The sequence below is a fragment of the Rattus rattus genome, chromosome 9, assembly GCF_011064425.1.
Source record: "Rattus rattus isolate New Zealand chromosome 9, Rrattus_CSIRO_v1, whole genome shotgun sequence".
Lineage (NCBI taxonomy): Eukaryota > Metazoa > Chordata > Mammalia > Rodentia > Muridae > Rattus > Rattus rattus.
The window spans coordinates 11,032,814-11,059,762 of record NC_046162.1 but is presented as its reverse complement, the minus strand read 5'-3'; the positions used below and the strand labels follow the sequence as shown (position 1 = coordinate 11,059,762).

Sequence of the window (26,949 nt, the reverse complement as noted above, 5' to 3'; positions counted from 1 at the left end):
ACAGGCTCTTGCTGTGGCTGCCCTTGTTGCCCTGAACTCAGCAGGAATTCCAGACCGACCTCAGATTCAGTGATCCTCCTCCTCCTGAGTGAGCGCAGGCTTGCTACAGTGTGTACCTGCCTTTTCATGTTCAGAACGTTCGACGTGTTCAAGGCAAACCATTGGCATTTTTATATGCTCAACAGACTTTCTTCTGTTGTCTCCTTACACTGTTTTCCAGTATTGCTTGTGGGAGAAAGAAAGAGATCTCAACATGGAATTTTGGTGAGAGAGTTTGGTCTCCTGGGTGCTTCTGAAAACCTCACTAAGAAAGCTGGCACATTCAAAATGGTTTTTACTGTAGTCAATCATAGTGAAAATTCAGTGAATCCATGGTGTTGGGGGAGGAAAAGTACAGAAAATCAGTATGAACCTAAGTGAAACTAGGTCTGGAAGCACATGCCTATAGTCCAGGCAGGAAGATTGCCACCTTAGCCTGGGCTACATTGTAAGTTCAAGGTCAGTCTGAACTCCAAAATGAGACCTTATCTTTTAAAAAAAAAAGGAAGTGAGCCAAGTGTCACCTCAGCTCAGTAGGTCAAAACAAAATAAAGTACTTGCTACATAAACATGACAACCTGAGTTTGACTCCTAGAACCAATGTTAAATCAGGACATGGTGCTATGTATCCAATGGCAAAATGAGAGGCCAAGACCAAAGAGTCAGCCCAAAACTCATGGGCCTGGAGAGCTTGGGGTACATAGTGCAACAGATGCAAGAGAAACCCTGCCCCCATTAACATGCAAGGCAAGAATCAACTCTTAAACACATTGTTCTTTGGTCTCCATGGGTATTGCCACTATAGCATCTGCTTGTGCATTCTCGCTTTCACACATACACATTAGATACACACAAAATCAACCAATTAATACATACATATAGGCAGATTTCTGTGAGCTCAAGGCCAGGCAGAATTAAGAAAGTTGGGGGTGGAAGAGAGAGAAAGTTAAGTTAATTTATTAAAGACTAAATGTTCTGGTCTGGAGAGATGGCTCAGTGGTTAAGAGCACTGACTTCCAGAGGTTCTGAGTTCAATTCCAATCAACTACATGGTGACTTACAACCATCTATAATGGGATTTGATGCCCTTTTCTGGTGTCTGAAGAGAGAGAGTAATGGCGTATTCACATATATAAAATAAATAAATAGGGCTGGAGAGATAGCTCAGCGGTTAAGAGCACCTGACTACTCTTCCAGAGATCCTGAGTTCAATTCCCAGCAACTACATGGTGGCTCACAACCATCAGTAAAGAGATCCGATGCCCTCTTCTGGTGTGTCTGAAGACAACTACAGTTACTTATATATAATAAATGAATAAATCTTTAAAAACATAAATAAATGAATCTTTTTTAAAAAATTAAATGTTCTGGCCGGCTGATGATGATGCACACTTTTAATCTCAGCACTCAGGAGGCAAAGGCAGGCAGATAGATCTCTGAGTTCAAAGATAGCCTGGTCTGCACCCGGAAACCCTGTCTCAGAAAAACCATGTTATACCAAAGCAGTATTAATTTAAATAGCAAATTCATGAAATGTATGGACTATGAACTTTAATGTGCTTTAATCCAGAACCTCCTGAGTGCAATGTATTGCCACTGATACACTCACACCCCAACCCTTTTGGTTGTTGTTTTGGGGGTCACTGTCTTAATTATAAACTGTTTTCACTACCTGGAAAGGAAACCTGTTTTCTTTTTTTTTTTTTTTTTTTTTTTTTTTTTTTGAGCTGGGACCAACCCAGGGCCTTTTTCCTAGGCAACCTACCGCTGAGCTAAATCCCCAACCCCTGAAAAACCTGTTTTCTTTAAGTGATAAGCACTACTTGCTATTCCTTGCTTTTCCAGTCTGTACTAGTGAAGTCATACAATACGTAACCCTTGGATTTTTTGTTTGTTTGTTTTCAAGACACCTTTTTTTGTGTGTAGCCTTGGCTGTCCTCTGTAGGTATGTATGGTATACTATCCTCAAACTCAGAGATCCATCTGCCTCTGCCTCCCAAGTGCTGGGCTTAAAGGCCACCCTTCCCTGATGGTTTTTAAATTTTTTTGTGTTAAGTCTGACACAAGGTCTTTTAAAAGTCTTGTTACATAGCCTTGGCTGGTCTGGCCATTTTTTTTTTTTTTCTCGGAGCTGGGGACCGAACCCAGGGCCTTGCGCTTGCTAGGCAAGCACTCTACCACTGAGCTAAATCCCCAACCCCGCATTTGTTACTTTTAATTTTGTTTTATTTATTGCATTTATTGGTGGGTGCAGTCCATGGCGTATGTGTGACAATCAGAGGACAACTTTTGGGAGTTGGTCATCTTCCTTCTGCCATCTGAGTCCTGGGGACTGAACTTAGACAGTGGGGCTTGGTGGCAAAAGCCTTTACCCATTGAGCCATCTCACCACCAAGATCTTTCCACAATTTTTTTGAAGACTTGTTTTTATTTTAAACACTTGTATGAGTGTTTGCCTCATGTTTGTATCTGTACTGGGTGTGAGCCTGGTGACACTGAAGACCAGAAACGGGTGTTGGATCCCTAGAACCAAAGCTCTAGGTGGTTGTGAGCTGCTGTGCGGGTGCTGGAAGCTGAACTTAGGTCCTCTGTAAGAGCAGCTTACCTTTGGAGCCATTTTTTCCAGCCCCTTTCCACTTACTTTGTTTTAGGATTTGTGACAATAGATCTAATGTTAGAGCTAGTTCTTTGTTCCTTGTCTTACATAAAATCTGCGTGTGTGCGCGCCTGCCTGCACACGTGTTTGTGTACATGTGTATGGAGGGTAGAGGTCAAATGTCTTCCTTGGTTGGTCTCCTGGGGTTTTGTTTTTTGAAGATTGGTTTAACTTTATATGCAGTGCCCTACAGTGGGGAGAGGGAACCTGTTGAGCTCACCTCTAGCAGAAAGACAGGGCATCAAGTGAGGGATGGAGTTGCTGCTATCACACAGTCAAAATTCTGACCCATTATTCTTCCTGTCTGAAAGAAATGCAAGGATGGAAATGGAGAAGAGCCTGAGGAAAAGAAGGTCCAGCGACAGGCCCAAAGTGGGATCCAGCTCAAGGGGAGGCCCAAGACCTGACACCATTACTGAAGCTATGGGGCATTCACAAAAAGGGACCTATCATGACTGCCCTCCAAAAGACCCAACAAGCAGCTGAAAGAGTCAGATGCAGATATGTGCACCCAACCAATGAACAGAAGCTGCTGACCCCTCTGGTTGAATTAGAGAAAAGCTGGAGGAAGCTGAGGTCCTGTAGGAGGACCAGCAGTCTCAATTAACCTGGACCCCCGTGATCTCTCAGACACTGAATCACCAACCAGGCAGCATACAGCAGCTGAGATGAGGTCCCCATCTCATATACAGCAGAGGACTCCAGGGTCTAGGTTCAGGCAGAGAAGATGCACCTAACCTTCAAGGGACTGGAGGCCCCAGGAAGTTTAGATGTCTGGTGGGTTGGGTAGGGTGGTGACATCCTTGTGTGTGGGGGATTGGAGGGGTGGCTTTGGAGGGGGTGGTATGGGATGTAGAACAGTCAGGGGGTGGACCCGGAGGGAAATAAAATCTAGAGTGTAAACATAAATTAAAAAAGAATTACATAGAATAAATCCTATAGACATTAGTGAAAGAAAAAGATTTGTTTTACTTTATATGTAAGTGTTTTTAACTGAACCTGTGGTACAGTGATTCGATTCCCATTCTCATGGGACTAGGGATATGGCTCAGTCTGAAAAACACTTGCTGCTCAAGTCTGAGGGCCTAAGGTCAACCCCATGTGCACACATAGAAAGCTTAGTGTGGTGGCACATGCTGGTAATCCCAGCCATGGGAAGGGCAGAGAATGGGCTTGCTGGTTTAGCCAGTCTAGTCTAATCAGTGAACCCCAGGTTCAGTGAAGAGACCCTGTCTCAAAAAGAAGAGGCTCAGTGGCGAAGAGTCTTATTCCAGAGGACCCATGTTTGATTGCCAGCAGCCATTTGCTGGCTCACAACCCTCTGTAACCCCAGTTCCAGGAAATCCAGCAGTCACGCATGTGGTGCATATAGGGAACCTTAAAGTCAGCTCAAGACATCCCAAGACCAAATTCTCAGCACAAAAAGATTTATTGCACCAGAGAGTCAGAGTGCAGGGATAAGAGACAAAGACAGGAGACAGAGGAAGTAGGAAAGGGGGAAAGGAATGAGGAGGAAGGGGAAAGGAGTATTTATCTTAGAGAGGAGGCAGACGTGGCCCACAGGCAAATGGCAGTTTATAGAGGTAAAAAGGGAAACCCCATGTTAGGATGAGGTGTTTTATTTTGACTGAGCATGCTAATTGGGTGAGCCAAAGGGGCTTTTGATTGCTGGACTTCAGGACTTTGTTAGCTGGATCTTGGTGGTCAGCCTCAGGAGGAGGAAATGGCCAAATAGAGGAATGGACCTAGGTAGCTAGCATTAGGAAATGTAGTCTAATGGAGAGGACAAGGGTCCCTTGAGTGCGCATGCATACATGCAGGCAGAGCATTGACCCAGATGCTCTAGGCTTGGTTTTGTCTCCAGTGCTGACAAACAGCAACAGTTGTAGTGGTGATGATGATAAACTGACCGCTCTTTGTCAGGAACAGAGATTATTTTCTTGAGCATTTTGATGGTATTGAAAGTGTATTGTTTGTTTGTTTTTCAAGCACAATCTCATATAACCAGGCTGGCTTTACATTTGCTTATTAACTGAACTGATCCTTCTGCTTCTAGGATTACAGACCTGTGCTGCCAAACCCATTTCACTGTGTTGATTCTTGTAGGTGTTAATATGTCTGGGCAATGGTTTTAAAGATGAAATTTGTAAGTTACAGACTCAATATTTGTTGTCATATGACTTCAAATTCTTAGGAGTGTTTCTGCATCTTGGAAAACCTTTAGCAGTGTCATCTGTGCTTTTGGGGATAAAGAAATGAAACCCACATACTTGGATAGCAGAGTACATCTCTCCTCTGGCTCTACAGGGATTCCATAAGCAGATTTGCAGTTTGATAATTGCAAACCAACCTGTTGCTTGATCTTTGAGTTCTAGAATAGTTCTAGAATTGGCTTCATCAGAATCACTTTTTAAAAAATAATAATTTGAGACAGAGTTTCTCTGTGTAGCTCTGTCTGAAAGTCGCTGTTAGCCCATGGTTGCCTTAAACCCAGAGAGCAGCCTGCCTCTGCCTTCTGAGTGTTGATCAAATCCCAGCAGGAGTCACCTTTTCTGGACATGTGGATATGTGTTCCAGAGGCTTCACATGGTGGCCCTTTCTGTCAGGACTCGGGGACCTGCTACCTTCGCAGCCGCAACCTTCTTGGGGTGGAGGAGGAGGAATGGAGGAGATGCGCTGCATAACTTCAATCCAGTTAACTTGTGTTAGATTTTTAATATCTGTGTAGGAAAGATTTAGAAATCCTATTTTTAAAACATTTATTTCCATTACTGAAAGCTGGCTGTTGTCTGGAGTTTTTTAATCAATCATTTTGTATAAGTGCAGGTGTGAATATGCTATGGCCTGAGTGTAGAGGCCAGAAGACGGCTCTGTGGAGTTGTCCTTCCATCCTTTTTGAATGCCAGTATTAAAGGTGCATCACCACAGCCTGGCTTCTTCAATGGTTCTGTGGCTCAGGCATTGAACTCGAGTTGTCAGGTGGAGAGCTTTCCCTGCTGAGCCGTCTTGCTGGTACCCAGATTTCTTTTAGTTGTCTGCAGTTGGTAGATTTCTGAAAGTAGGCTAAACAGAGTTCTGATTTGAAACCCACTTAGCAGCCATTGCTGAGACCTGTGATGTTATTAAATGTCTGCTTTTATTATGTTAAAAGATAAGCAAAGAAGATACAGCTTCATTTCTAATAACACTCATTTTTCTTAACCAGAACCTGTGGAGTCCTCTCAAGAGCAGTCATTGTGTGAAGGTAAGTTTTTAAATGTCTAGCTAAGAAAACATTTGTCTGTGATATAAGTAAAATTACATACTTTTTATGAATATGAATTGTGTTTTAATTTTTTTCTCTAGGTTCAAATTCTACTGTTAGCATGGAACTTTCAGAACCTGTTGGTAAGAATTTCTGACCATATTAATACAGTAATATGAAACTCTTTCACTCTCCAGGTTTAAGATTCAAATGTAAGTGTTCTGATGACTGAAATGTCTGTGCTTAAGCCACACTAATTTTTTGCTATTAGAATTTAGAAGGTATAACAAATTGAGCATTAACACAGCCTTGACAAATTAGTGACTGCAAATGGAACCGAGTAGAGGAGTTCTCGCTAATTTAAAAGGTTGTACTTGTTCCTTTGACTTTTTTGTTTCTTTCTTGTGGGGAAAGCCTCCCCCCCCCCCCACACACACACAGGGTTTTTCTGTTTCCCTGGCTGTCTTGGAACTCCCTGGGTAGACCAGGTTGGCCTGGAACTCAGAGTGCTGGGATGTACACCACCATGCCCAGCTTCTTTGTCATTTCCTGAAACTGAGTGTGTGTAGCCTAGACTAGCAAACTTGGCAAGTTCACCTTGAACTACCGAACCTATTGCTTCTACTTGGAGAACACTGGGATTACAGGCACACCCCCATTATGCCTAGCTCTAACATTTCGTCAAATATTTTTATCCTTTTAAAAATAACTTTACTACTCTTATAATTTTCCAGTTTCAAAGATGACTATTAAAGTTAATGCCATATAGTTATTTACATAGAAAATTGGTCTCTTAAATTCTTTCACATTCTTTATTCTATTTTTTTTTTCCTCTTTTTTCTTTTTTTCGGAGCTGGGGACCGAACCCAGGGCCTTGCGCTTGCTAGGCAAGTGCTCTACCACTGAGCTAAATCCCCAACCCCTTTATTCTAGTTTTTATATTTTCCTTTTCTCCCCATCTGTCAGGACACCTTGACATTGCAATAGCTGGCGTTGGGCGTAATGGCTCTCTTGTTTACATGTCGTCTACTCTTAGGAAGTGACACTATGCTAGGAGAGCACAGTATGTCCTGGTATCAGTTCTGGGATGTGGCTATGCACTGTCAGCACCTAGACCAGCTCGAAAACCTCATCTCTGCCTGTGTCATGGGTGTCAGGAGAGGGACCTAAGTGACTTGTATTTGCTCCTTTAAAGCCTGTGTGGTTAAAATGCAGGCAGGTCGTTTTCAAGATAATGAATTAAAATACCTTCCTTCAGTAGAAAATGGAGAGACAGAAATGTCCCCAGAAGAATCATGGGAGCACAAAGAAGAAATAAGTGAAGCCGAGCCAGCGGGTGGTGGTTCCTCAGGAGATGGAAGGCCACCAGAGGAAAGCACCCAAGAAATGATGGAGGAGGAAGAAGAAATACCAAAACCTAAGTCAGTGGTGGCACCACCAGGCGCTCCTAAGAAAGAGCACGTAAATGTAGTGTTCATCGGGCATGTGGGTAAGTTGTCCTCAGAGAACTCACAGGTCATGACCAGAGTTATGGAGACTCAGAGTGGAGAGCATCCTGTTTAGCTACTTGGAGATGTGAAGTAATCCTCGACTGCAGTAAAGCGCTGCGTGCGTGCGTGCGTGCGTGCGTGCGTGCGTGCGTGCGTGCGTGCGTGCGTGCGTGCGAGCGATTTCTTCGATAGGATTTCTCTGTAGCCCCAGCCGTCCTGGACTAGATCTGTAGACCAGGTTAGCCTCAGGCTCACAGAACTCTGCCTGCTTTCAGATTTCTGGAGTTAAAGGTGTGTGTCGCCATTGGCTGGTTATTTTTTTGTTGTCTTGTTTTTGAAGTTTAGGTAGAGGAACTATTTTATTTTATAGTGGTATAGGGGTTAGAAGAAAATGAGCTTCAGGGTATATATAAGGAATAGTTAATTAGTCTGTAGTTCACTGGTAATATTCTTGTGTTATCTTTAGTTGATATGTTTCTTTTAATGGGGTAATTAACATTATTACTATTCAGTTTAATTTTGTATGAAATGAGAAATTCTTAATTTAGAGTAACTTCTGGGTGCTTGTCAAAAACTGATTTAGCCAAAGGAACAAGACCTTATTTTATGTTTTCTGACTTAATCAAGTTATAAGGAAAAAAAAATAGTGAATTCTGTATTATCCCTTATCTTGAGACAAGGACTCACTATATAGTAGTCCAGTCTGGCCCTCAGCCGAGGCTCTTCCTGTGCTTCAGCCTCCTGAGTATAGGAGGGTTGCATAGGCCTCACCATGCTTGACTCATCTCCCTTTACAGAAGACTATCTCTGAAGTCTGTGAGGGGATGCCTATTCTGTTTCCTGAAGTGAAAGGAGGAGCACTCATGGCCTGCCATGGAGTGCATGCCTGTAATCTTGGCATTCAGGAGACTTGAGGCAGGAGAATTAGGTTCAAGGTTGACCTGGGCTGTTAACACAATTTCTTTAGCTTATTTTGGTATATTCTAAGGCTGTCTGGGGAATGTGTATTTTCAGATAATGTGCTGCTAGTTGAAGGTTCACAACAATCTTCTTTAAAAATTATTTCTTCGGGGCTGGAGAGATGGCTCAGTGGTTAAGAGCACAGACTGCTCTTCCAAAAGGTCTGAGTTCAAATCCCAGCAACCACATGGTGGCTCACAACCATCTGTAATGGGATCTGATGCCCTCTTCTGGTGTGTCTGAAGACAGCTACAGTGTACTCACTACATAAAATAAATAAATTTTTTTTTTTTTTTTTTTTTTTTGAGCTGGGGACTGAACCAGGGCCTTGCGCTTCCTAGGCAAGCGCTCTACCACTGAGCTAAATCCCCAACCCCATAAAATAAATAAATCTTAAAAATAATTATTTCTTTTTCATCAGGTAAGTATTTCTCAGTCATCATATTGGGAATCAGCCCCATTTAATACATGGGAAGGGTCCCTATAATTTAATCCCCAAATTCTATTACAGGTTCACTTGCTTTTGCAAGACTAGATTATACCTGATTTAAAAAAAATCACTGATGTTGTATTTATATATATTGGTTACTGTTTTTAACCTATGTTCCAATATTTTTGCTGTTCCTTTTAGATGCTGGCAAGTCAACCATTGGAGGACAAATAATGTAAGTCTCTCTTTTATCTAATGATAGAGTTAATTTGACTGGATACATTTCAGGCATTGTTTTAAGTGATCATGTGGCCGTGCAATTACGATAAAATTGGTCACTACCTCAAGTTAGAAATTTTAAGACAAATGTTAAAGTATTTTGTTGTCATTGAATTTTTAATCACTGCCAGACTCATGGAACACTGTGTTTCTGAAAAACTGTTAAAAAAACAAAACAAAAAGTGGTGTGTGTGTGTGTGTGTGTGTGTGTGTGTGTGTGTGTGTTGGTGATGTCTACACATGAATATATTGGTGCACACATCTGTGTACCCATACATGTAAAGACCGTAGCTGAACACCATGTGTCTTGCTGTTGCTGTCTCTGTACATTGCCTTGAGATGGGTCTCTGACTGAACTGCAGGCCACCTGGCTTCTGGAATCTGCCTGTGTCTGTCCCATCCCACCCCTCAGTGCGGAGCTCACAGCTACTGGAAGCCATGCCCAGCTCTGGGTTTGTGTGTTTATTTTGAGACAGGGCTATGTGCCACAAATCCATCTTCATGCACCGCTTTCTATGGAGATGTTGGGGTTTGAATGTGTTCCTCATGCTTGCAGAGCAGGCAAGAATGGCTCATGATCTTCCCGTTCCAGCTTTTTAAAAAAATGTTTTTTCCTCTTCTTTTTGAAAATATTTTAGGTACAATGGTGTATTGCTTGCTGTATGTGTGTGAGGGTGTCAGATTCCCTGGAACTGGAGTTGCAAATGTGAATTGCCATGTGGGTGGTGGGAGTTGAACCCAGACCCTCTGGAAGAACAGTCTTTTAACCACTGAGATTTGGGGGGGTCTGGGGGTAGGGTAGGCATGGCACGTAGTGCCACACACCTTTTAATTAATCCTAGCATTTGGGAGACAGAAGCTTGTCGTTACAGGCAGGAGTAGCTCCCATGTAGGTGCTGGGTCCTCTGCAAATACTCTTAAGTGCTGAGCCATCTTTCCAGCCCCTCCTTTTACAGTGTATGGATGGATGGCGTGTCGGCTCTCCTAGGGTTGAAGTGACAGGTGGTTGAGAGCCGCTTGGCGAGAGTGCTGGGAACTGAACTCATGTCTTCAGAAGCACAGCAAAGCCTCCTAACTGCTGAGCATGCTCCAGCCCGACTTTAGTCATTGAAAGAATTTGAACTGGCTATTTCATGTTTTGCAGTTTGGATATGACTGATACTTTCTCGAATTAAGAATATCACAGAAGTTGGGCACTGATGACACACACCTTTAATCCCAGCACTCGGGAGGCAGAGGCAGGCAGATCTCTGAGTTCAGGGCCAACCATGGTCTACAGAGTGAGTTCCAGGACAAAAAACCAAAAGAATAAAAGAAAAAGAAATACTGTATTTTATGTCCTGTGGGGAATTGTCAAGAATGTTTTACATATTCAATCTGTTTTATGAAGTACTGACAAAGTGAGCTCAGGATACCTTGGTTCTAAGGTACAAACTGTGGGTTCTCATTATGAAGTACCTCTGTTTTTATCTAATAATTCGAAATGATACAAATATTCTTTTTATATTCAAACTGCTTAGAGACAGTGCATTTACTTTAAAAGCGCCAGGGGTTTGGGCTAGTGAGAAGGAAGGCCTAGTGGGCAAAGGCCTCCAAAGCTGACTGCATGAACTCATTCCCGGGACCTCATGGTAGATGAGGAAGGGTGACTGCCTCATGGACACCATACTTGCACATGCACAAAATAAATAAAAAAATTCTATTTTTAAGTAGCTGTTTGTCTTGAGTGTAGGGTCCCTTCAAGTGCTCTAACCCTGTCCTTATTTACTGAGTGATTAACCATGCCCTTCTTTTCTGTCTTTAACCATTTTCAGGTATTTGACTGGAATGGTCGACAAAAGAACACTTGAGAAATATGAACGAGAAGCTAAAGAAAAAAACAGAGAAACTTGGTATAGTAAACTTTTATGATACTATGAGTTACTTTCTAAGGAAACGTTTTTGCAATCTGTTCAAATACGTATTTCCAGCCAAGCCCAGTGCTGTATGCCTATGGTCCCATTACTCTGGATGTTTGAGGCCAGAAATCTAAGGCCAACCTAGGTAACAATAGTGAGGCCCTATCGCAGTACAATGATTTTAAACACATTTTTCTGTTTAAAATATTAGATAATAAAGATAAGTTCTTTTTTTCACCTCATACATAGAGACCTGCTCCTGATGGTTTATTAATTTACACAAAGGAAATGTGGGAGTCATCTAAACATCTAGTAGTAAGAGAATTGTTTAATAAATTATGTCATCCATTTAATTGAATGATTGTGTAACCATTAAAAGATTATATTTATATTGCTAGGCAGTGAAGGCTCACACCTTTCTTTCTAGCACCTGGGGGACTGAAGCAGGCAGATCTCTGGGAATTCTAGGACAGCCAGGTCTACACAGAGAGATCCTGTCTTAAAACCAAAGGGGGAAAAGAGATTATATTTATAAAATTTAAAATAAACAGAAATGGAACTTAATGTTGCAGTGGCATTTGGAGAGAAAAGAAGTATAATTGTACATAGGATTTGTGATAATAACGCTGGAAGGAAATGGGGAGTTAGTAATAGTTATTACCTTTCAGTAGTGTGTGTGTGTGTGTGTGTGTGTGTGTGTGTGTGTGTGTGTGTGTGTGTGTGTGTGTGTCTGTGCATGCAAGCTATGTAACCTTACTTACTCTGATTTTAAACTTTACGGACCTGGGAGTACAGGTCCTAGTAGAGTGATGTCTGGCTGAGAGAGAAGCTTGGGTTCAATGCCTAGCACTTGAGCAGAGAGAAGGTTGCAGCCCTTACCTCATTGGGACACCTGTGTTCCAGGAAGGACCACAATTCTCTATTTGATTATTGTTGTTACTGAGACAAAAGTCTATGTAGCTCTAGTTGGCCTGGAATTCACTATATAGAGCAGGCTGCTTTGAATTCAGAGTCTGTGTCCCAAGTGTTGGGATTGAAGGGGTGTCCACCACAACTGGCAAATGGAAGTAGTCTTAATTAGTATTAGACAAAAAAGATTACACACTATTACCATGGGTTTTGAACCAATTTATATGTAATTAAATAATTCTTACACAGTGAAATAATATCAGTGATTTTAAATTAGTAACCACTGTCCTAACATGATGTGAATGGTGTGCTCATGGGGAAAATGTGCTTTTTTTTTTTTTTTGGAGCTGGGGACCGAACCCAGGGCCTTGCACTTGCTACAAAAGCACTCTACCACTGAGCTAAATCCCCAACCCTGAAAAATATGCTTTTGTTTACTGTATTAGGATACAGATAAGACCCACTCTGCCTGGCTTTAGTACTCTTGTTTTTGCAGTGATCATATTCTGTCATATAGTTAGAAAAGGAAGAAAGAACGATTATCTCAGTCTGTGATTTGGGTTTTAAAATTAGTTGTATTATTATTTTCCTCTTGCTGTGATTAAACACTTATTGAAGGAAGAGTTATTTGGGCTATGGGTCTAGAGGGATACAAATCCACTGTGGCTGAGGGCTTTCACAGCCGTTGTGACTAGAACAGCAAGCTGAGAGCAAACCAGAAGCAGTGGAAAGCTTTCGATTCTCCAAGCCAGTCTTCAGTGACATTTCACTAAAGCATTACTGTGGACCAAATATTCCATGCCCACGACTGAGGGAGACATTTCATTCAAAGCAGGGTGTTAGCTAGCACTGTGCCTCATCTTTGCTTTTCCATTTTTCTGTCACCTTTTTTACAGATTTGATGTGTAGCCCAGGATGGTCTCAAACATTCAGTATCCTCCTACCTCTGTCTCCCTGATACTGGGATTAATCACGCCCAACACTTTTGCCTTTATGAATAATGTTCGCTTATAGACTAGTTGACTATGGAAATGCTCTCTTCAACTCATTGAATTCTCTTGTTTTTATTTTACTAATATTATGACACATGAATAGTGGACATAAAACTGGTTGTCACATTTAATTACATGTTTAATGTTAGAAGAGTATTTTTAAAGATAATCATATTCTTTTAAAAATCCTTCTAGGTACTTGTCTTGGGCCTTAGACACAAATCAGGAAGAGCGAGACAAGGGTAAAACAGTAGAGGTGGGCCGTGCCTATTTTGAAACGGAAAAAAAGCATTTTACAATCCTAGATGCTCCTGGCCATAAGAGTTTTGTCCCAAATATGATTGGTGGTGCCTCTCAAGCTGACTTGGCTGTACTGGTAAGAAAGACATTTTTTATTCTGTACACATTTATTAATAGCCCAGGTTTGGGCTTGACCCAATGGTCTTCACATATTGCTATATAAGTTTTTTATCACCATCTACCTCTGGCTGGCCTGGTCAGAGATCTGCTTGCCTCTAATTGAAGGTGTGCTCTACGACCCTACCTTTCATATCCTAATCACTTTCCAAAAGTTGTATTGCATTATAACATATACATTAATCACAGTATCCATTTCTGTCACTCTTATCTGCCCAAGAACTATTTATAATTTACTTATTAAAAATACATTAAACATTTTCTTGTTGCTGTTATCCATGTATGCAAATTTTAGTGTTTTCTTGAATGCTAACCCCAGTCTTCCATTTCCCCTTTCCTTTTCCTCCTTCTTGGTGGTACATGCTCCCCTCAAACTCATTATCCGCTTCAGACTCCTAAATGCTAGGATTACAAGTATGCATTAGCATACACTCTTACAGTTTGTTTGCTTTATTTTGTTTGTAGTATTGGAGATTAAATCCAGTCGTGGCAGGAGAGATGGCTTAGTAGGTAATAGCTCATTACTGCTCTTTCAGAGGACCGGAGTTTGATTCTCAGCATCCGTGTTGAATAGTTCACAATTGCCTGAAACTCAGGATCCAAGGGTATCTGATACTTCTGGCCTCAGCAGGAACCTACACACATACTAGAGACTGGACTCCCTGAAATTGCTAAATAAATATTTTATCTCATCCTTAGCCTCAAACATTCGACGTATATGCACATGTATCCTAGATTTAGGAAATTTGCAGGGTTAGAAAAAGCATGTATATTTGTTTTGATATTTTGGTACAGCACATGGAAATAACTCTTTTTTTTTTTTTTCCTATTCTTTTTTTTTCGGAGCTGGGGACCGAACCCAGGGCCTTGCGCTCGCTAGGCAAGCGCTCTATCACTGAGCTAAATCCCCAACCCCTGGAAATAACTCTTTTTTTTTTTTGGTTCTTTTTTCGGAGCTGGGGACAGAAGGAAATAACTCTTAACAATGAGCCATACCCACTCACCCACAACCCTCCTTTTCTTTGTTTTGTTTTGAGACAGGGTTTTTCTATAGTTCTAGCTGTCCTGGAACTCAATCTGTTGACCCAACTTGCCTCGAACTCTGAGATCTGCCTACCTCTGCCTCCTGGGTACTGGGATTGAAGGTTCTTGCCATCACCACCACTGCAGCCACCAGACATTAAATCCTTAAATCTCTGAGTCACTCAGACACCATGTGATCAGATGTGCCCATCATAATACATGTACTCATGCTTTTTGGAAAGCTTTCTTATAGAAGTTAAGGTGTAGATGTTTTAGATTTGGTGTAGCGTGGACATGACCTGAATGTCTAAGAATAAATTACTTGCTTTCTTGGAATAGGTAATCTCAGCCCGGAAAGGAGAGTTTGAAACTGGATTTGAAAAAGGAGGACAGACAAGAGAACATGCGATGTTGGCAAAGACAGCAGGTGTCAAACACTTAATCGTGCTTATTAATAAGATGGATGATCCAACAGTAAACTGGAGCAATGAGAGGTGCGCTCAGATGCTCTGCTCGCTTTTCTTTACTCCTTGCAGACGTCAGTGAAGTAAAGACTGGTTTTGTTATTGTTTGTATTGTTTCTTCCAGTTTTTCTAAGCTTTCTTTACTGATGAAACTAGACTTTGTCTAGTTGGCATAATTGACTTATTTTATTTCTAAATATTCATAGATATGAAGAATGCAAAGAGAAATTAATACCATTTTTAAAGAAAGTTGGCTTCAATCCCAAAAAGGACATTCATTTTATGCCCTGCTCAGGACTGACAGGAGCAAATCTTAAAGAGCAATCAGATTTCTGTCCTTGGTACATGTGAGTAACCTTTCTGACTTTTTTTTTTTAAGGGAGGACGGACATATCTTAATAATAATTGAAAAAGAGGTTTTGGCTAAAGTCTTGGTTTTAAAAGAACTATGGCCTTTCTCTTCTAAAAAATACTTTGTGGTCCATCGATCGATAGATCGATCGATTGATTGATTGATGTGGGTATATGCTTATATGTGCAATGTGAAGTTGCTTGCCCATGTTTGTGTTTGTGCAGCCTAGAGGTTGACAGCAGGAGTTTTAAGACAGTTTTTCCCTGAACCTAAAACTGACTAGGCTCCACTGACAAGCTAGTAAGTCCTGTATCATTCTGTTCTCCCTGGTGCTGGAATTACAGATGGATGCTTTCACATGGGTTTTGGGGCCAGGCTATATCTCTGCTTGCACAGCAGGCACTTAACTCACTGAGCCACCTCCCCAGCCCTGTGTAGTCTTTCTTGAGTAATAGGAATTCTTTATGGGGCTTTGGCCTATATTGTTAGTAGCTTACTTGCCTTATTAAACATGAGGCCCCTGGCGTTCAGTTTCCCAGATCTACTTACTCAAGCACACAAAAACCCAAACTAGGTAAATGATGAGTCCTTAGCAAGTGTTTTTCCATCCTATATTAAATTTCTTCATAGCTTCCCTTTCTGTCATTCATATTTGTTTATGTTAGATAGAATCAAGACTCTTGCCCACACCGAGTGTGTTCCAGGTCACTTGAGCTGTTCTCCCTCAACCCCCCTATTTTTCATTGTGCGTACGAGCGCAGATACGGCATATGCTACAGGGCCAAGGCACACATTGCTTCTCTCTCTCCCCTTCCTGCTTAGCTTCTCAACTTCTGCTGCTTCACTCTACTCCCGCTGGCCTATGACATGCATGTGATTCTCCAGTCTGCCTCCTGTCTTCCTTTAGCAGTCCTGGGATTACAAATGTGTGTCAGCAAATCCATGCTTTGTTTTGTTTTTAAAATGTATCTAGTGAGATGGCTCAGCATATTAGTGTCTGCTGCTAAGCCTGGTGACCTCATGGTAGAAAAGAAAACAAACTCTTGCAAGTTGTGCTATGAGCTCCGCAGGGGCACCATGCACCATGGCGCACTACACACACACAACACACACACACACACACACACACACACACACACACACACACACAAAATGAATGAATGCATGAATGAATGAATGATCAATTCAAGGTCACAAAGATATAGCCCCTACAGAAGAGGATAAGGCCAGTCTGGTTTCTAAAGTAATTAAATGTTAAGATTTTAGGTTTTCAGGGCTGGAGAGATGATAGCTCCGTGGTTAAGGGCACTCGTTGCTCTTAGGTATGACCTAGAAATGTTCCAAGCACCCACATGGCAGCTCACACCATCTGCAGCTTGGGTTCCAGGGGATCTGAAGCTCTCTTACTTCCTCAGATGGCAGGCATGCAGATGATACACATTCATAAAGAAGTACAGACAGCACACTGACCACACATAAGAGAATGCGAGGCAGGCCTAAAGTGACAACCCCTTTCCTTTATCTTTAGCCTTCAGGGCAGTTCTTTGTGAGAGGCTTATGGTCTTTACCTTGCTAAGGTCATTTTATTTGATACATGGGCATTTAATTTTTTTTTTTTTTTTTTTTTTTTTTTTTTTTTTTTTTTTGGGGCAACCTAGGGGGGACCGAACTGGGCTAAATGCCCTAGGCATTTAACCACTGAGCTAAATCCCAACCTGTAATTATCACTCTTAATTAGAAATCAAATAGCCATAAATGTTGATGGTTTTTTCCCCTCTCTCAGATCTCTTCTGTTCAACTGGTTATCTTTGTCTTACTTCTTTCCTCCCCTCCTCCCCTTTTTTTTGCTTTTGTGAATTGTGAGTCTCTTGAAGTTCCACACATATTTTAGGTTTAGTTTGTAATTACTGTAAAGCAGATATAGAACCATGGTTTTAAATTTTACAATGCATGAAATTTGGTAATAGAAAGTAAAAATAGACTTTAGGCATTTGGTACATGCCTATAATCCCAGCACTTGAAGCAGGAGAATTAAGCTTGAGGCAAGTCTAAAAGACATAGCAAAATCTTACGTTCCCTGTCCTTATGTAGTTAATATTACAATGTAGGCTGTTGCAAAATATTTCTAAGTTAATGTAAATTTATGGGGAACCTGGGCCAGGTCAGCTCAACCTGTCAAAGTGCTTAATGTCAAAGTGCCGCCAAGCTTAATGGCTTTAGTTCTTGCCCAGGGCCCAGACCATTAATGGAGATAACCGATTCTTGCAGACTGTCCTCTCGCCCCATCAGCACACGCACACACACAGTAGTAAGTCAGTCAACGTCCAGAGAGGGTCTGTGTGTGTTTGTAGTTGTGTTTTGTTGTGTTCTATTTTGAGGCAGTATTCTCACTATGTAGCTCAGGTTAGCCTTGAACTTACATTAACCTCTTATCTCAGTGTCCCAAGTGCTGGGATGGCTTAGGGAGCTTTGTAAAAGTAAGGTATTTTGTTTTATTTTAGTTTTCTGAGGTGTAGGTTTCATGAAATAGAAATATATTAAATGAAAAAAATGTACATGGGAAAAATGGTCTTTTGTTTGTTTAAATTATAGTAATGTAACTTCTTAGATTTTTAAAAATTATTGTGTCAACTTTCTTTAATTATAACTGTTCTGTTCTCAGTGGCTTACCATTTATTCCATATCTGGATAATTTGCCAAACTTCAATAGATCAGTTGATGGACCAATCAGGCTGCCAATTGTGGATAAGTACAAGGTACCTCAAATATTAAAGTTACTGTGTTTCAGGGGAGATGAAATCATTGTGTTTTGTTATGTCATAGAAAAAATTATTAATAACTTTCTTATCCATTTGAATGTTTGTTTATAGAAGGCTATGGCTTTCAGCTTAGCTGGCATATTTTCATTGAGTTATTTTTTAGCTGAAATGATAATACAATGAAAAGACTGTTGTGAAAGATTTTTCACATAAAAGTGGTAGCTATTGCTAAGTAGCCTTGGAAGAAGAAGAGTGCATTTAGTTATTATAGGGTCAGAACCTGAGGGCTTTTGTAGTCAGAGTGAGGGCATTGCGTGTGGTGGTGCATACAGGTAATTTCACCACTTGGGAGGCAGAGATAGGTGGGTCTTTTAACTCAGGGCCAGCCTCATTTACATAGTAAATTCTGGGCTAGCCAGGGCCACACAGAGAGACCCTGTCTCCACAAAAGCAATTCCACACATCTCAACGCCTACAAACAAATTTGCTTCTCTGTTTTCAGTTGGATTTTCAGCTGTTTCTAGTACAGAGGTTTGAGCGAGCAGCGCATCAGGCAAACTGTCTGCACTGACTACATCCCAAAGCCCTCAGCTCAGTCTTTAGATTGCGACAGTAACAATTCATGCCATGTTTTACTCTTTTGATAAAAGTCTTTATCCTTTGACTAACTCTATTAAGTTTACAAATAAGTAGTTTTCCTGAATTTGTACAAATAATTCAGATCTTCCAACATAAAATTCTGTGCTGTTTTCTGCACGAAGCTTTCTTTTTGAACCTTAGGCATTCTTTGTTATTTAATATAAGTGTACTTAGGCCTAAGTTACAAACTATTATGGAGTATTTGTTACCTTCTCTGTGTTTAAGAATAGTTGGAAGCATTCAAATACTTATTAAGCTAAATATTTTTCCTTTATAGATAATTCCAATAGAATTTCATTTTGGGTTATTCATGTGCTATAATCAGCAGTAAAAGTCTTGAGAGTTGGGGTTGGGGATTTAGCTCAGTGGTAGAGCACTTGCCTAGCAAGCGCAAGGCCCTGGGTTCGGTCCCCAGCTCTGGAGAAACAAAAAAAAGTCTTTGAAAGTTCTTACTTGTTTTTTTAATCCTGAATTTGAATAGGATATGGGGACTGTGGTCCTGGGAAAGCTGGAATCTGGATCCATTTGTAAAGGCCAGCAGCTCGTAATGATGCCCAATAAGGTAAGCCTTAGCTTGTGTTACAGCAGCTCGGTCTCCTAGATGTGCACAAGCCCACACTTCAAACACTTAGGAATTTCCAGGAAGACAAACGGGCTTTATATGTAATCATTATTTTATTAATTCTTAGGTGAAATTAAGGAACAAATAGAGGCTGGGCAGTGGAGGCACACCTTTAATCCCAGCATTCACAATTCAGAGGCAGGGGGATCTCAGAGTTTGAGGACAGCTTGATCTGTAGAGTTCTAGGACACCCAGGAACCATCTAAAAATGATTAAAAAATAAAAAAAACCCAGAGGGGGTTTTTTTTTTGTTTTGTTTTGTTTTTTAAAGGGTTAGCCGACCCTGTTAGAAGGTACAACATGGGGCTGGAGAGATGGCTCAGAGGTTAAGAGCACTGACTGCTTTTCCAGAGGTCCTGAGTTCAAATCCCAGCAACCACAGGATGGCTCACAACCACCTGTAATGGGATGGATCATACACCCTCTTCTGGTTGTCTGAAGACAGCAACAGTGTCCTCACATACGATAAATCTTTAAAAAAAAGAAAAGGTACAACACGAAGGTTTGAAACTATCAGCAGGGGCAGGTAAAATAAGGGATTCTCAGTGGTTAAGTAACTGCTTTGGTTAACAATACAAATTAAGCGAGCCAAGGAAGAAAACTTAGGCTCTGTCTATCCTGGTGTGCCTGTGTGTCTCTGTGTCTGTGGTCTTTTTCGTTCAGATGCCACAGAACAGTATGTCTACAACTGTCCTTCCAGGGATTTATCAGTATCGTTATAGTCGTTGTCATCATCATCATTGTCATCATCATCATTTTACTCTTTTGGGGTGTTATTGTTAGTGATTAAAATCTCCCAGCCCCAAGCCAAGGACTTATTCTGGCTAGTTAGGCACTTTAGCATTGACCTAAATCCCCAAGCCCCAAAGATCATTTTGTAGTCTGTTACTGGAGAAGTTTTTCTGAACCTGTACTGTGTCTGAGTTATTTGAGTAACTATGCTCATAGTAGCACTGCTCCAAAATGGCCAAAAGGTGGATACACAATGGGGCGTGTATATACAGCAGAAACTTACTGAGCTATGCACCGGAATACATGGCAGTCCATTTAGGACCCTTCTCATTAGCTGAGAACTTTCTTTGCTCTGTCTTACACTTACTAGAATTCTTGCTACTTCAGGGCTAGAGATAGCTCAGCATTTTCAGAAGACCCGAGTTCTATTCCCAGCACTCATGTCAGGTGGCTCACAACCATCTGTAAAAGATTAAAAACTAAGCTCATAATCCTTTGAAGAAAAGAAAGCTGTAACATCACCAACATAGATGAACTTAAGAAGACATTATATAAAGACATTGTGAAAACCAATCACAAAAAGTCAGATATGATCAGTGTTTATATTTGTGGTGCTGGAAGTTGAACCAAAGGCTTGTATGTGCTGAGCACGCATTCTGCCACTGAGTATAGTCCCAGCCCGACAAGTACTTATGTATCTATGTGAGAGCCCTAGAAATAATGGTGAAGCGCTTAGTGTGTTGTTTATTGAGTATGTGTAATTTCACACATGCACCATGAGTAGAGTCCAGGTTTGAAGTTCGATTGCTTCGCAGTATTAACTTTACTCGTTCATTTATGAACTTAGCAATACCAGCTTTATGTTTAGAGATAGTAAATTTTAGGGGTTCAGGAGTTAGTCTAGTGACTTAGTGCCTGTTGCTGTTGCAGAGTACCGGGATTTAGTTCTAGCAATTTGGGCAGCTTACAAATCTCCTTGTCTCTGTTCCATAATGTTTCCTGGACTTCTGGACATCTGTACTCACTTGGTATACACATCAATATATGTAAAACTTTTTAAAAATTTCTTTTGTAATTAAATATTTCAAAGCTGGGTGTGGTAGTGCAAATCTGTAATCTCAGCACTTGGGAGATATAGGGAGGAGATTCTGGAGTTCAAGGTCATAATAAGTTATATAGAGCTTTGAAATACCTTAGGTAACTTTAAAAAATTAACATAAAAATTAAGTCAGAGGTGGCGGTACATGCCTTTAATCCCAGTAGTCAGGAGGCAGAGGCAGGCTGATCTTTGAGTTTGAGCCTTGCTTGGTCTACAGAGTGAGTTCTAGAACTATACAGAAAAACCCTGTCTCCAAAACAAAAAAGGTATTTACCTAGAAAGCACTAAAAATATCAATTTGTTTCTTGGTATAATTGGTATACTTGTTTCTTTGTATAATAAATACAAAGAAAAAGTATTTAAGGACTGGCAGGGTGGCTCAGATAAAAGACTTGACCTTTGACACCTAGACCCCACATAAAGGGAAAAGGAGAGAAATACTCCACAGAGTTGTCCTCTGACCTCTTCCACATGTATTATGCACACCAACAGCCACCCACACCCAAACCAGATACATGATTAAAAACAGACAAATCTTGTTGGGTTTAAAGCTAGATTTGGTGATTTTTACTTTGAGGTATTATAAAGTTATACCAAGAAACAAATTGATATTTTTAGTGCTTTCTAGGTAAATAGCTTTTGTTAATATATGTAATGCTGTTGTCTGTATCACTCCTCCATCACCCAGGGCCATGACCACAGCAGCACACGACTGAGGGGTCTTACTTTGTGTATATGAATGCTGTGCCTGCATCTTTGCGTCATGTATATATGCCTGGTGCCCACAGCAGCCAGAGAGCATTATCTTTCCTGGGAGTGGAACTATAAGTAGTTGTGAGCTAGCAGTTGGGTGCTGGGAATTGATGTTGGGCCTTCTGGGAGAGCAGCAAGTGCTCTCAGAGCTGCGCCATCTTTCCAGCCCACACAATACTTTTTTATTTCTAAGATTCATTTGTTTATTATATTTACGTACTGTAGCTGTCTTCAGACACACCAGAACAGGGCATCGGATCCCATTACAGATGGTTGTGAGCCACCATGTGGTTGCTGGGATTTGAACTCAGGACATCTGGAAGAGCGATCAGTGCTCTTAACCACAGGGTCATCTCTCTAGCTCGGCAATTTGTAGCTTCTTAACAAAATGAAATCAAGGTCATTTTATATCTTATAAAATGTGCATGTGTCATAAACCTCCAGCTTTGATTTCTCTTTTAGCACAATGTGGAGGTCCTTGGAATACTTTCTGATGATGTAGAGACGGACTCTGTAGCTCCAGGTGAAAACCTCAAAATCAGACTGAAAGGGATTGAAGAGGAAGAGATTCTTCCAGGATTCATCCTCTGTGATCTTAACAATCTTTGTCATTCTGGACGCACATTCGATGCCCAGGTAAAGACCTTACTGCCTTCATGTTCATGGTTGTTAAAACTTAATGTGAGTGCCTTTGTCCTGAGTATTTGTGACACGCACATACCCAGTAACAGAGGAGCTCACTTGTACAGAACAGCCATAGCATCTCACAGTTTCTAGATGCTGTAAGAATTTACCAGGTACTAGTTTTTGTAAGTTTTGTTGGTAAAATTTAAGTAATGTTCACTTTGTAACGGCAGACCGTGCTATATCATCAGTAAATGTTTATCTTAAAATCTCCTTGATTTGACTGGAGCAGTCCAGAGCCAGTGTGGTTTTAGACTTGGGTTACAGTTGCATTTAACCTGCCCTTCTTGGGAGAGTAAGAACAGTGACTGGTAGCAACTCTTTTTTTTTTTTTTTTTGGTTCTTTTTTTCGGAGCTGGGGACCGAACCCAGGTCCTTGCGCTTCCTAGGTAACCGCTCTACCACTGAGCTAAATCCCCCCCCCCCTTTTTTTTTTTTTTTTTTTTTTTTTTTGGTTCTTTTTTTGGAGCTGGGGACCGAACCCAGGGCCTTGCGCTTCCTAGGCAAGCGCTCTACCACTGAGCTAAATCCCCAACCCCCTGGTAGCCCTTTTTTTTTTTTTTTTTTAAGATTTATTTATTATATATAAGTACACTGTAGCTGTCTTCAGACACACCAGAAGAGGGCATCGGATCTCTTTACAGATGGTTGTGAGCCACCATGTGGTTGCTGGGAATTGAACTCAGGACCTCTAGAATTGCAGTCAGGTGCTCTTAACCGCTGAGCCATCTCTCCAGCCCCCGGTAGCAACTCTAAATGCTGTTAAACTAGAGCTGGAGAGGGATCAGTGCTTAAGAGTTCTTGCTGCTCTCATCGAGGTTCCAAGTGCCTGCAGGTTAGAACTGCCTCTAAGTCCAATTCCATGGCACCCAGCACTTTTTTCTGACCTTCTTGTACACCAGGCGTGCAGGTGGTGCACAGACAAAACATGTAGGCAAGACTCATAAACTCAAATAAATCTTAATCCTTCCCCCAAAAAAGTATGACTAAGTTTTTGTTTGTTTTTAATGCCAAATACAGTCTCTTGTTTCCTGTGCCTTGAGCATTGAGACATGGGTAAGCTATGGAGGGTTGCATCTAGGTAGTGTGTTCTTTTATTCCATGGGTGACACACAGAGAAGGCTTCTTAGAAAGTCTGCCCTTGAACTGACATCAGCCAGGCCCTTGCCAATTGCTCTGCAGGGCAGCGTTTATGGTAGAGCTGAGGTGAGCAACTTCACTGATCCTATCAACAAAATAGCAAGGTGCAGTGCAGTGAAGAGTGATCCGTTACTTCTTGGGATAGAGTGCCTTTCAAACACTGAAGATAAAGTCGTGGGGACTTTGTTTTGTTTTTAACTTGACAGATAGTGATTATAGAGCACAAGTCCATCATCTGCCCAGGGTATAATGCGGTGCTGCACATTCACACCTGTATCGAGGAAGTCGAGATAACGGTGAGTCCGGGTTCAGGATAACGAACGCCTTTGTTCATTTGGTTTTGAAGAATGTTGTGTCCTGATGACTTCTGACTAGCAGTATTGACAGTTATTCTTTTCCACTCTGGGAGGAGGGGGTGTGGTGTATGTGTAAAGGTCAGAGGACAACTTTTTGGAGTCATTTGTTTTCTTCCACTTTGGGGACCAAACTCAGGTCAAGAGACTTACGTGGCATGTGCTTTTTTTTTTTTACCTGAGCTACCAAGCTGTCTGTCTTTGTTATTGTGAGACAGCGTCCCACTGGTAGCTCAGACTTGCTTGGAGCTCATCCTCCTGCTTTAGCTTCTCAAGTATTAGGATTACAGGTATTCAGTATCATGTCCAGGTTACATTTTTTATATTTTTAGAGTTACATTTAACATTTTAATTTTTTTTCTTGTCCTTTTTTTCTTGGCTAGGCCTTAATCTGCTTGGTAGACAAAAAATCAGGAGAAAAAAGTAAGACTCGACCCCGTTTTGTAAAGCAAGATCAAGTATGCATTGCTCGTCTAAGGACAGCAGGGACCATCTGCCTGGAGACCTTTAAGGACTTCCCTCAGATGGGACGTTTTACCTTAAGAGATGAAGGTAAGAGCTCCTCAGTCTCTGAGGGCAGGCTTTAGTAGTCAGCATCGTCTAAGGCTTGTTCTTACTGCTGTGGATTTAAAGAAAACCCAGATCTGTGTTCTGTTCTTGAATAAACAACAATTACCATATACTACCAGTAATGCTCTAAGTAGAGTAGTTTTAATATTTTGTAATAGTGCAGTTGGAAAAAATTAAATTTACTAAGACAATTTTATAATGAAGACTTTTATAGTAAATATGAAGAATACAAGTTATATGTCTTGATTTTTTTTTTTCCTTTTTTTTGGGGGGGGGGCTGGGGACCGAACCCCGGGCCTTGCGCTTCCTAGGTAAGCGCTCTACCACTGAGCCAAATCCCCAACCCCTTGATTTTTTTTAATATGTAAATTCACATTCTGGAGGGCATCCATTTCTACACTACCTTTGATGCAGAATAGATGTAATTTTCTTCTAATGATCCAAACATTCTTGATATGAAAATGAAATGATTGTTCTGGAACATTCCCTTGTAGTCTAATGTTTCTAAACCTTTGTTGTTGTTGGTTTTGTTTTGTTTTTTAAATGAGGTCTCAAGTAGTATAAGCTGTCCTCAAATTTGCTGTGTGGTCTCTGAGGAGCCTGAACTTCTGATCCTCCTGCCTCTGCGTTGCAAGTTCTGGGAGTCATACATGTTGTGCAGCTTCCCTAGGCCATACTGTATCCCCAGTCCCGTGTGTTCTTTTGAGGCAGGCTCTCATAGTGGAGCCTGTGCTGGCCTCCGACTCATCACAGTCCCACTGCCTTAGTTTCCTGAGTGCTGGGATTACAAGTGTGAGGCCCCATGTGTGGCAACTGGAAAACTGCATAAAGCTCTGTGGTTAACCAGGAAATGCAGATGGTGACCATTTAATAGTAAACTGCGTAGAGAACACACTATAAAACTCGTGATGTTACTGTTCCCCAAACACTTGACTACGTGTAGCTTCACTTTAAACACTGTATCTTCCAAACTTGTTGATAGTGACATTTTTTTTTTTTTTTTTTTTCCGGGTTGGGGACCGAACCAGGGCCTTGCATGCGTGCTAGGGCAAGCGCTCTACTACTGAGCTAAATCCCCAGCCCCGATAGTGACATTTTTATACTTAATAGTTTAGCAGGTTTTTATTTGTTTTTGAAGCATCCTATGTAAGGCCCAGCTAGCCTTGAACTCAAGATTCCAAGTGCTAGAATTAGAGGTTATTTGCGTTGTGCCCAGTTCTGAGCCTGACAAAATGTTAACAGGAATAAGAAAAGAAAGTAAGGACACAGGAGGATAACAGTGTTGAGTCCTAAATCTGAGTCATGAGTGTGGCCCGTATGTCCCCCGTTGGTTAGTCCACAGGCATGCTCCTGGAGAGGTTTGCACTGAGTCACATGCTGTGCCTCTAATCACGTAGGGAAAGCTTTCCAGTTTCAGTTGCTGTGCAGATATATCTGACCCTTTTGTTTTGTTTTCTTTAGTCATGTTATTGAATGTGCTATAATTTATTAATTTTATCATCAAGTGGTATTCTGTCGTGGTAGGCCACTTCCCAGTAAAACTCATTTTAAATGACCTAACCAAATACCATGGTTTGGGTAAACAAAGGTATTAAATCAGGAATTTGCACAATGACAAAATTTCCTTTTGGCTAATAATCTTAATACATTGCATAAACTTGCTGTTAACTACTGAAAGACATTTTTTCCTTCCAAATTTCATTTCTAGGTAAGACCATTGCGATTGGGAAAGTTCTGAAACTGGTCCCAGAGAAAGACTGAGCATCTCCTTGATGACCCTGCACAGTACTGTGAGGAGAACTGACTGCAAAAGCCTACTTCACACCGCCTTCTCTCACTTTCTGCCCATTGACAAACCTCTCCCCATATTTTGCAAAGAAAATTCCCAGCAAAAGTCCACATCATGTCAGCTTTCTCATATTGAGAGCTTGGCTATGCCAGTTTGACTTCCCCAAGAGTTTGCCCCACAAACTTTGCTTCCTTGGACACATTTGGCAATAGCTTTGTAAGTGATGTGGACATGATTGCCTACAATAAGGAAACCTACAGGAAGTTTTTTATTTTTCATTTTCCCCTTAGGCATAGTTAGTCTTTTTCTCCCCAGGCAGATCATTCTGAGTGTGCAAGTGTGTGTGCACATGTTAAAAAGACAACTACCATGTTAATAAAATATTCAATTTGAAACCCTTTCGGTATTTGAATTGCTTTTGAATACTGTTTTTTATCTGAATGTAACATTGTTCCATTAGCTTTTTAACTGCCAAGTAATTGAATACATTTTATTACTTGGATTTTTCTAAACTCTCCCCACTCACTTTAAATGGAGCATTTACAACCACTGCTCAAGTTTGTATTAAAGGAAAGGTTTTGTTTGACCCCTTACATTGATGGTTAATGCATACATACGCACCTTTATGCAACTGTAACCCTGCTTTACTAACTCGG

The 26,949-nt window shown here is 41.1% G+C and overlaps 1 protein-coding gene across 2 annotated transcripts in view; it reads left to right on the top strand.

Moving 5' to 3' along the window:
- Gspt1 (G1 to S phase transition 1) overlaps positions 1 to 26,692 on the top strand; it is a 34,083-nt gene extending 7,391 nt beyond the window's left edge. The window contains exons 2-15 of one of the 2 annotated variants that reach the window (XM_032911754.1): positions 5,901 to 5,939; positions 6,041 to 6,082; positions 7,198 to 7,428; positions 9,021 to 9,054; positions 10,913 to 10,990; positions 13,093 to 13,273; positions 14,677 to 14,831; positions 15,008 to 15,148; positions 17,816 to 17,909; positions 19,033 to 19,113; positions 22,220 to 22,393; positions 23,788 to 23,877; positions 24,318 to 24,486; positions 26,213 to 26,692. In XM_032911754.1, the coding sequence (XP_032767645.1) occupies positions 5,901 to 5,939; positions 6,041 to 6,082; positions 7,198 to 7,428; positions 9,021 to 9,054; positions 10,913 to 10,990; positions 13,093 to 13,273; positions 14,677 to 14,831; positions 15,008 to 15,148; positions 17,816 to 17,909; positions 19,033 to 19,113; positions 22,220 to 22,393; positions 23,788 to 23,877; positions 24,318 to 24,486; positions 26,213 to 26,265 (1,562 nt within the window). In that variant the 3' untranslated portion in view covers positions 26,266 to 26,692. The remainder of the gene's footprint in view (positions 1 to 5,900; positions 5,940 to 6,040; positions 6,083 to 7,197; positions 7,429 to 9,020; positions 9,055 to 10,912; positions 10,991 to 13,092; positions 13,274 to 14,676; positions 14,832 to 15,007; positions 15,149 to 17,815; positions 17,910 to 19,032; positions 19,114 to 22,219; positions 22,394 to 23,787; positions 23,878 to 24,317; positions 24,487 to 26,212) is intronic. The other variant, XM_032911755.1, reaches the window with a different exon arrangement.
- Positions 26,693 to 26,949: the final 257 nt, after the last annotated feature.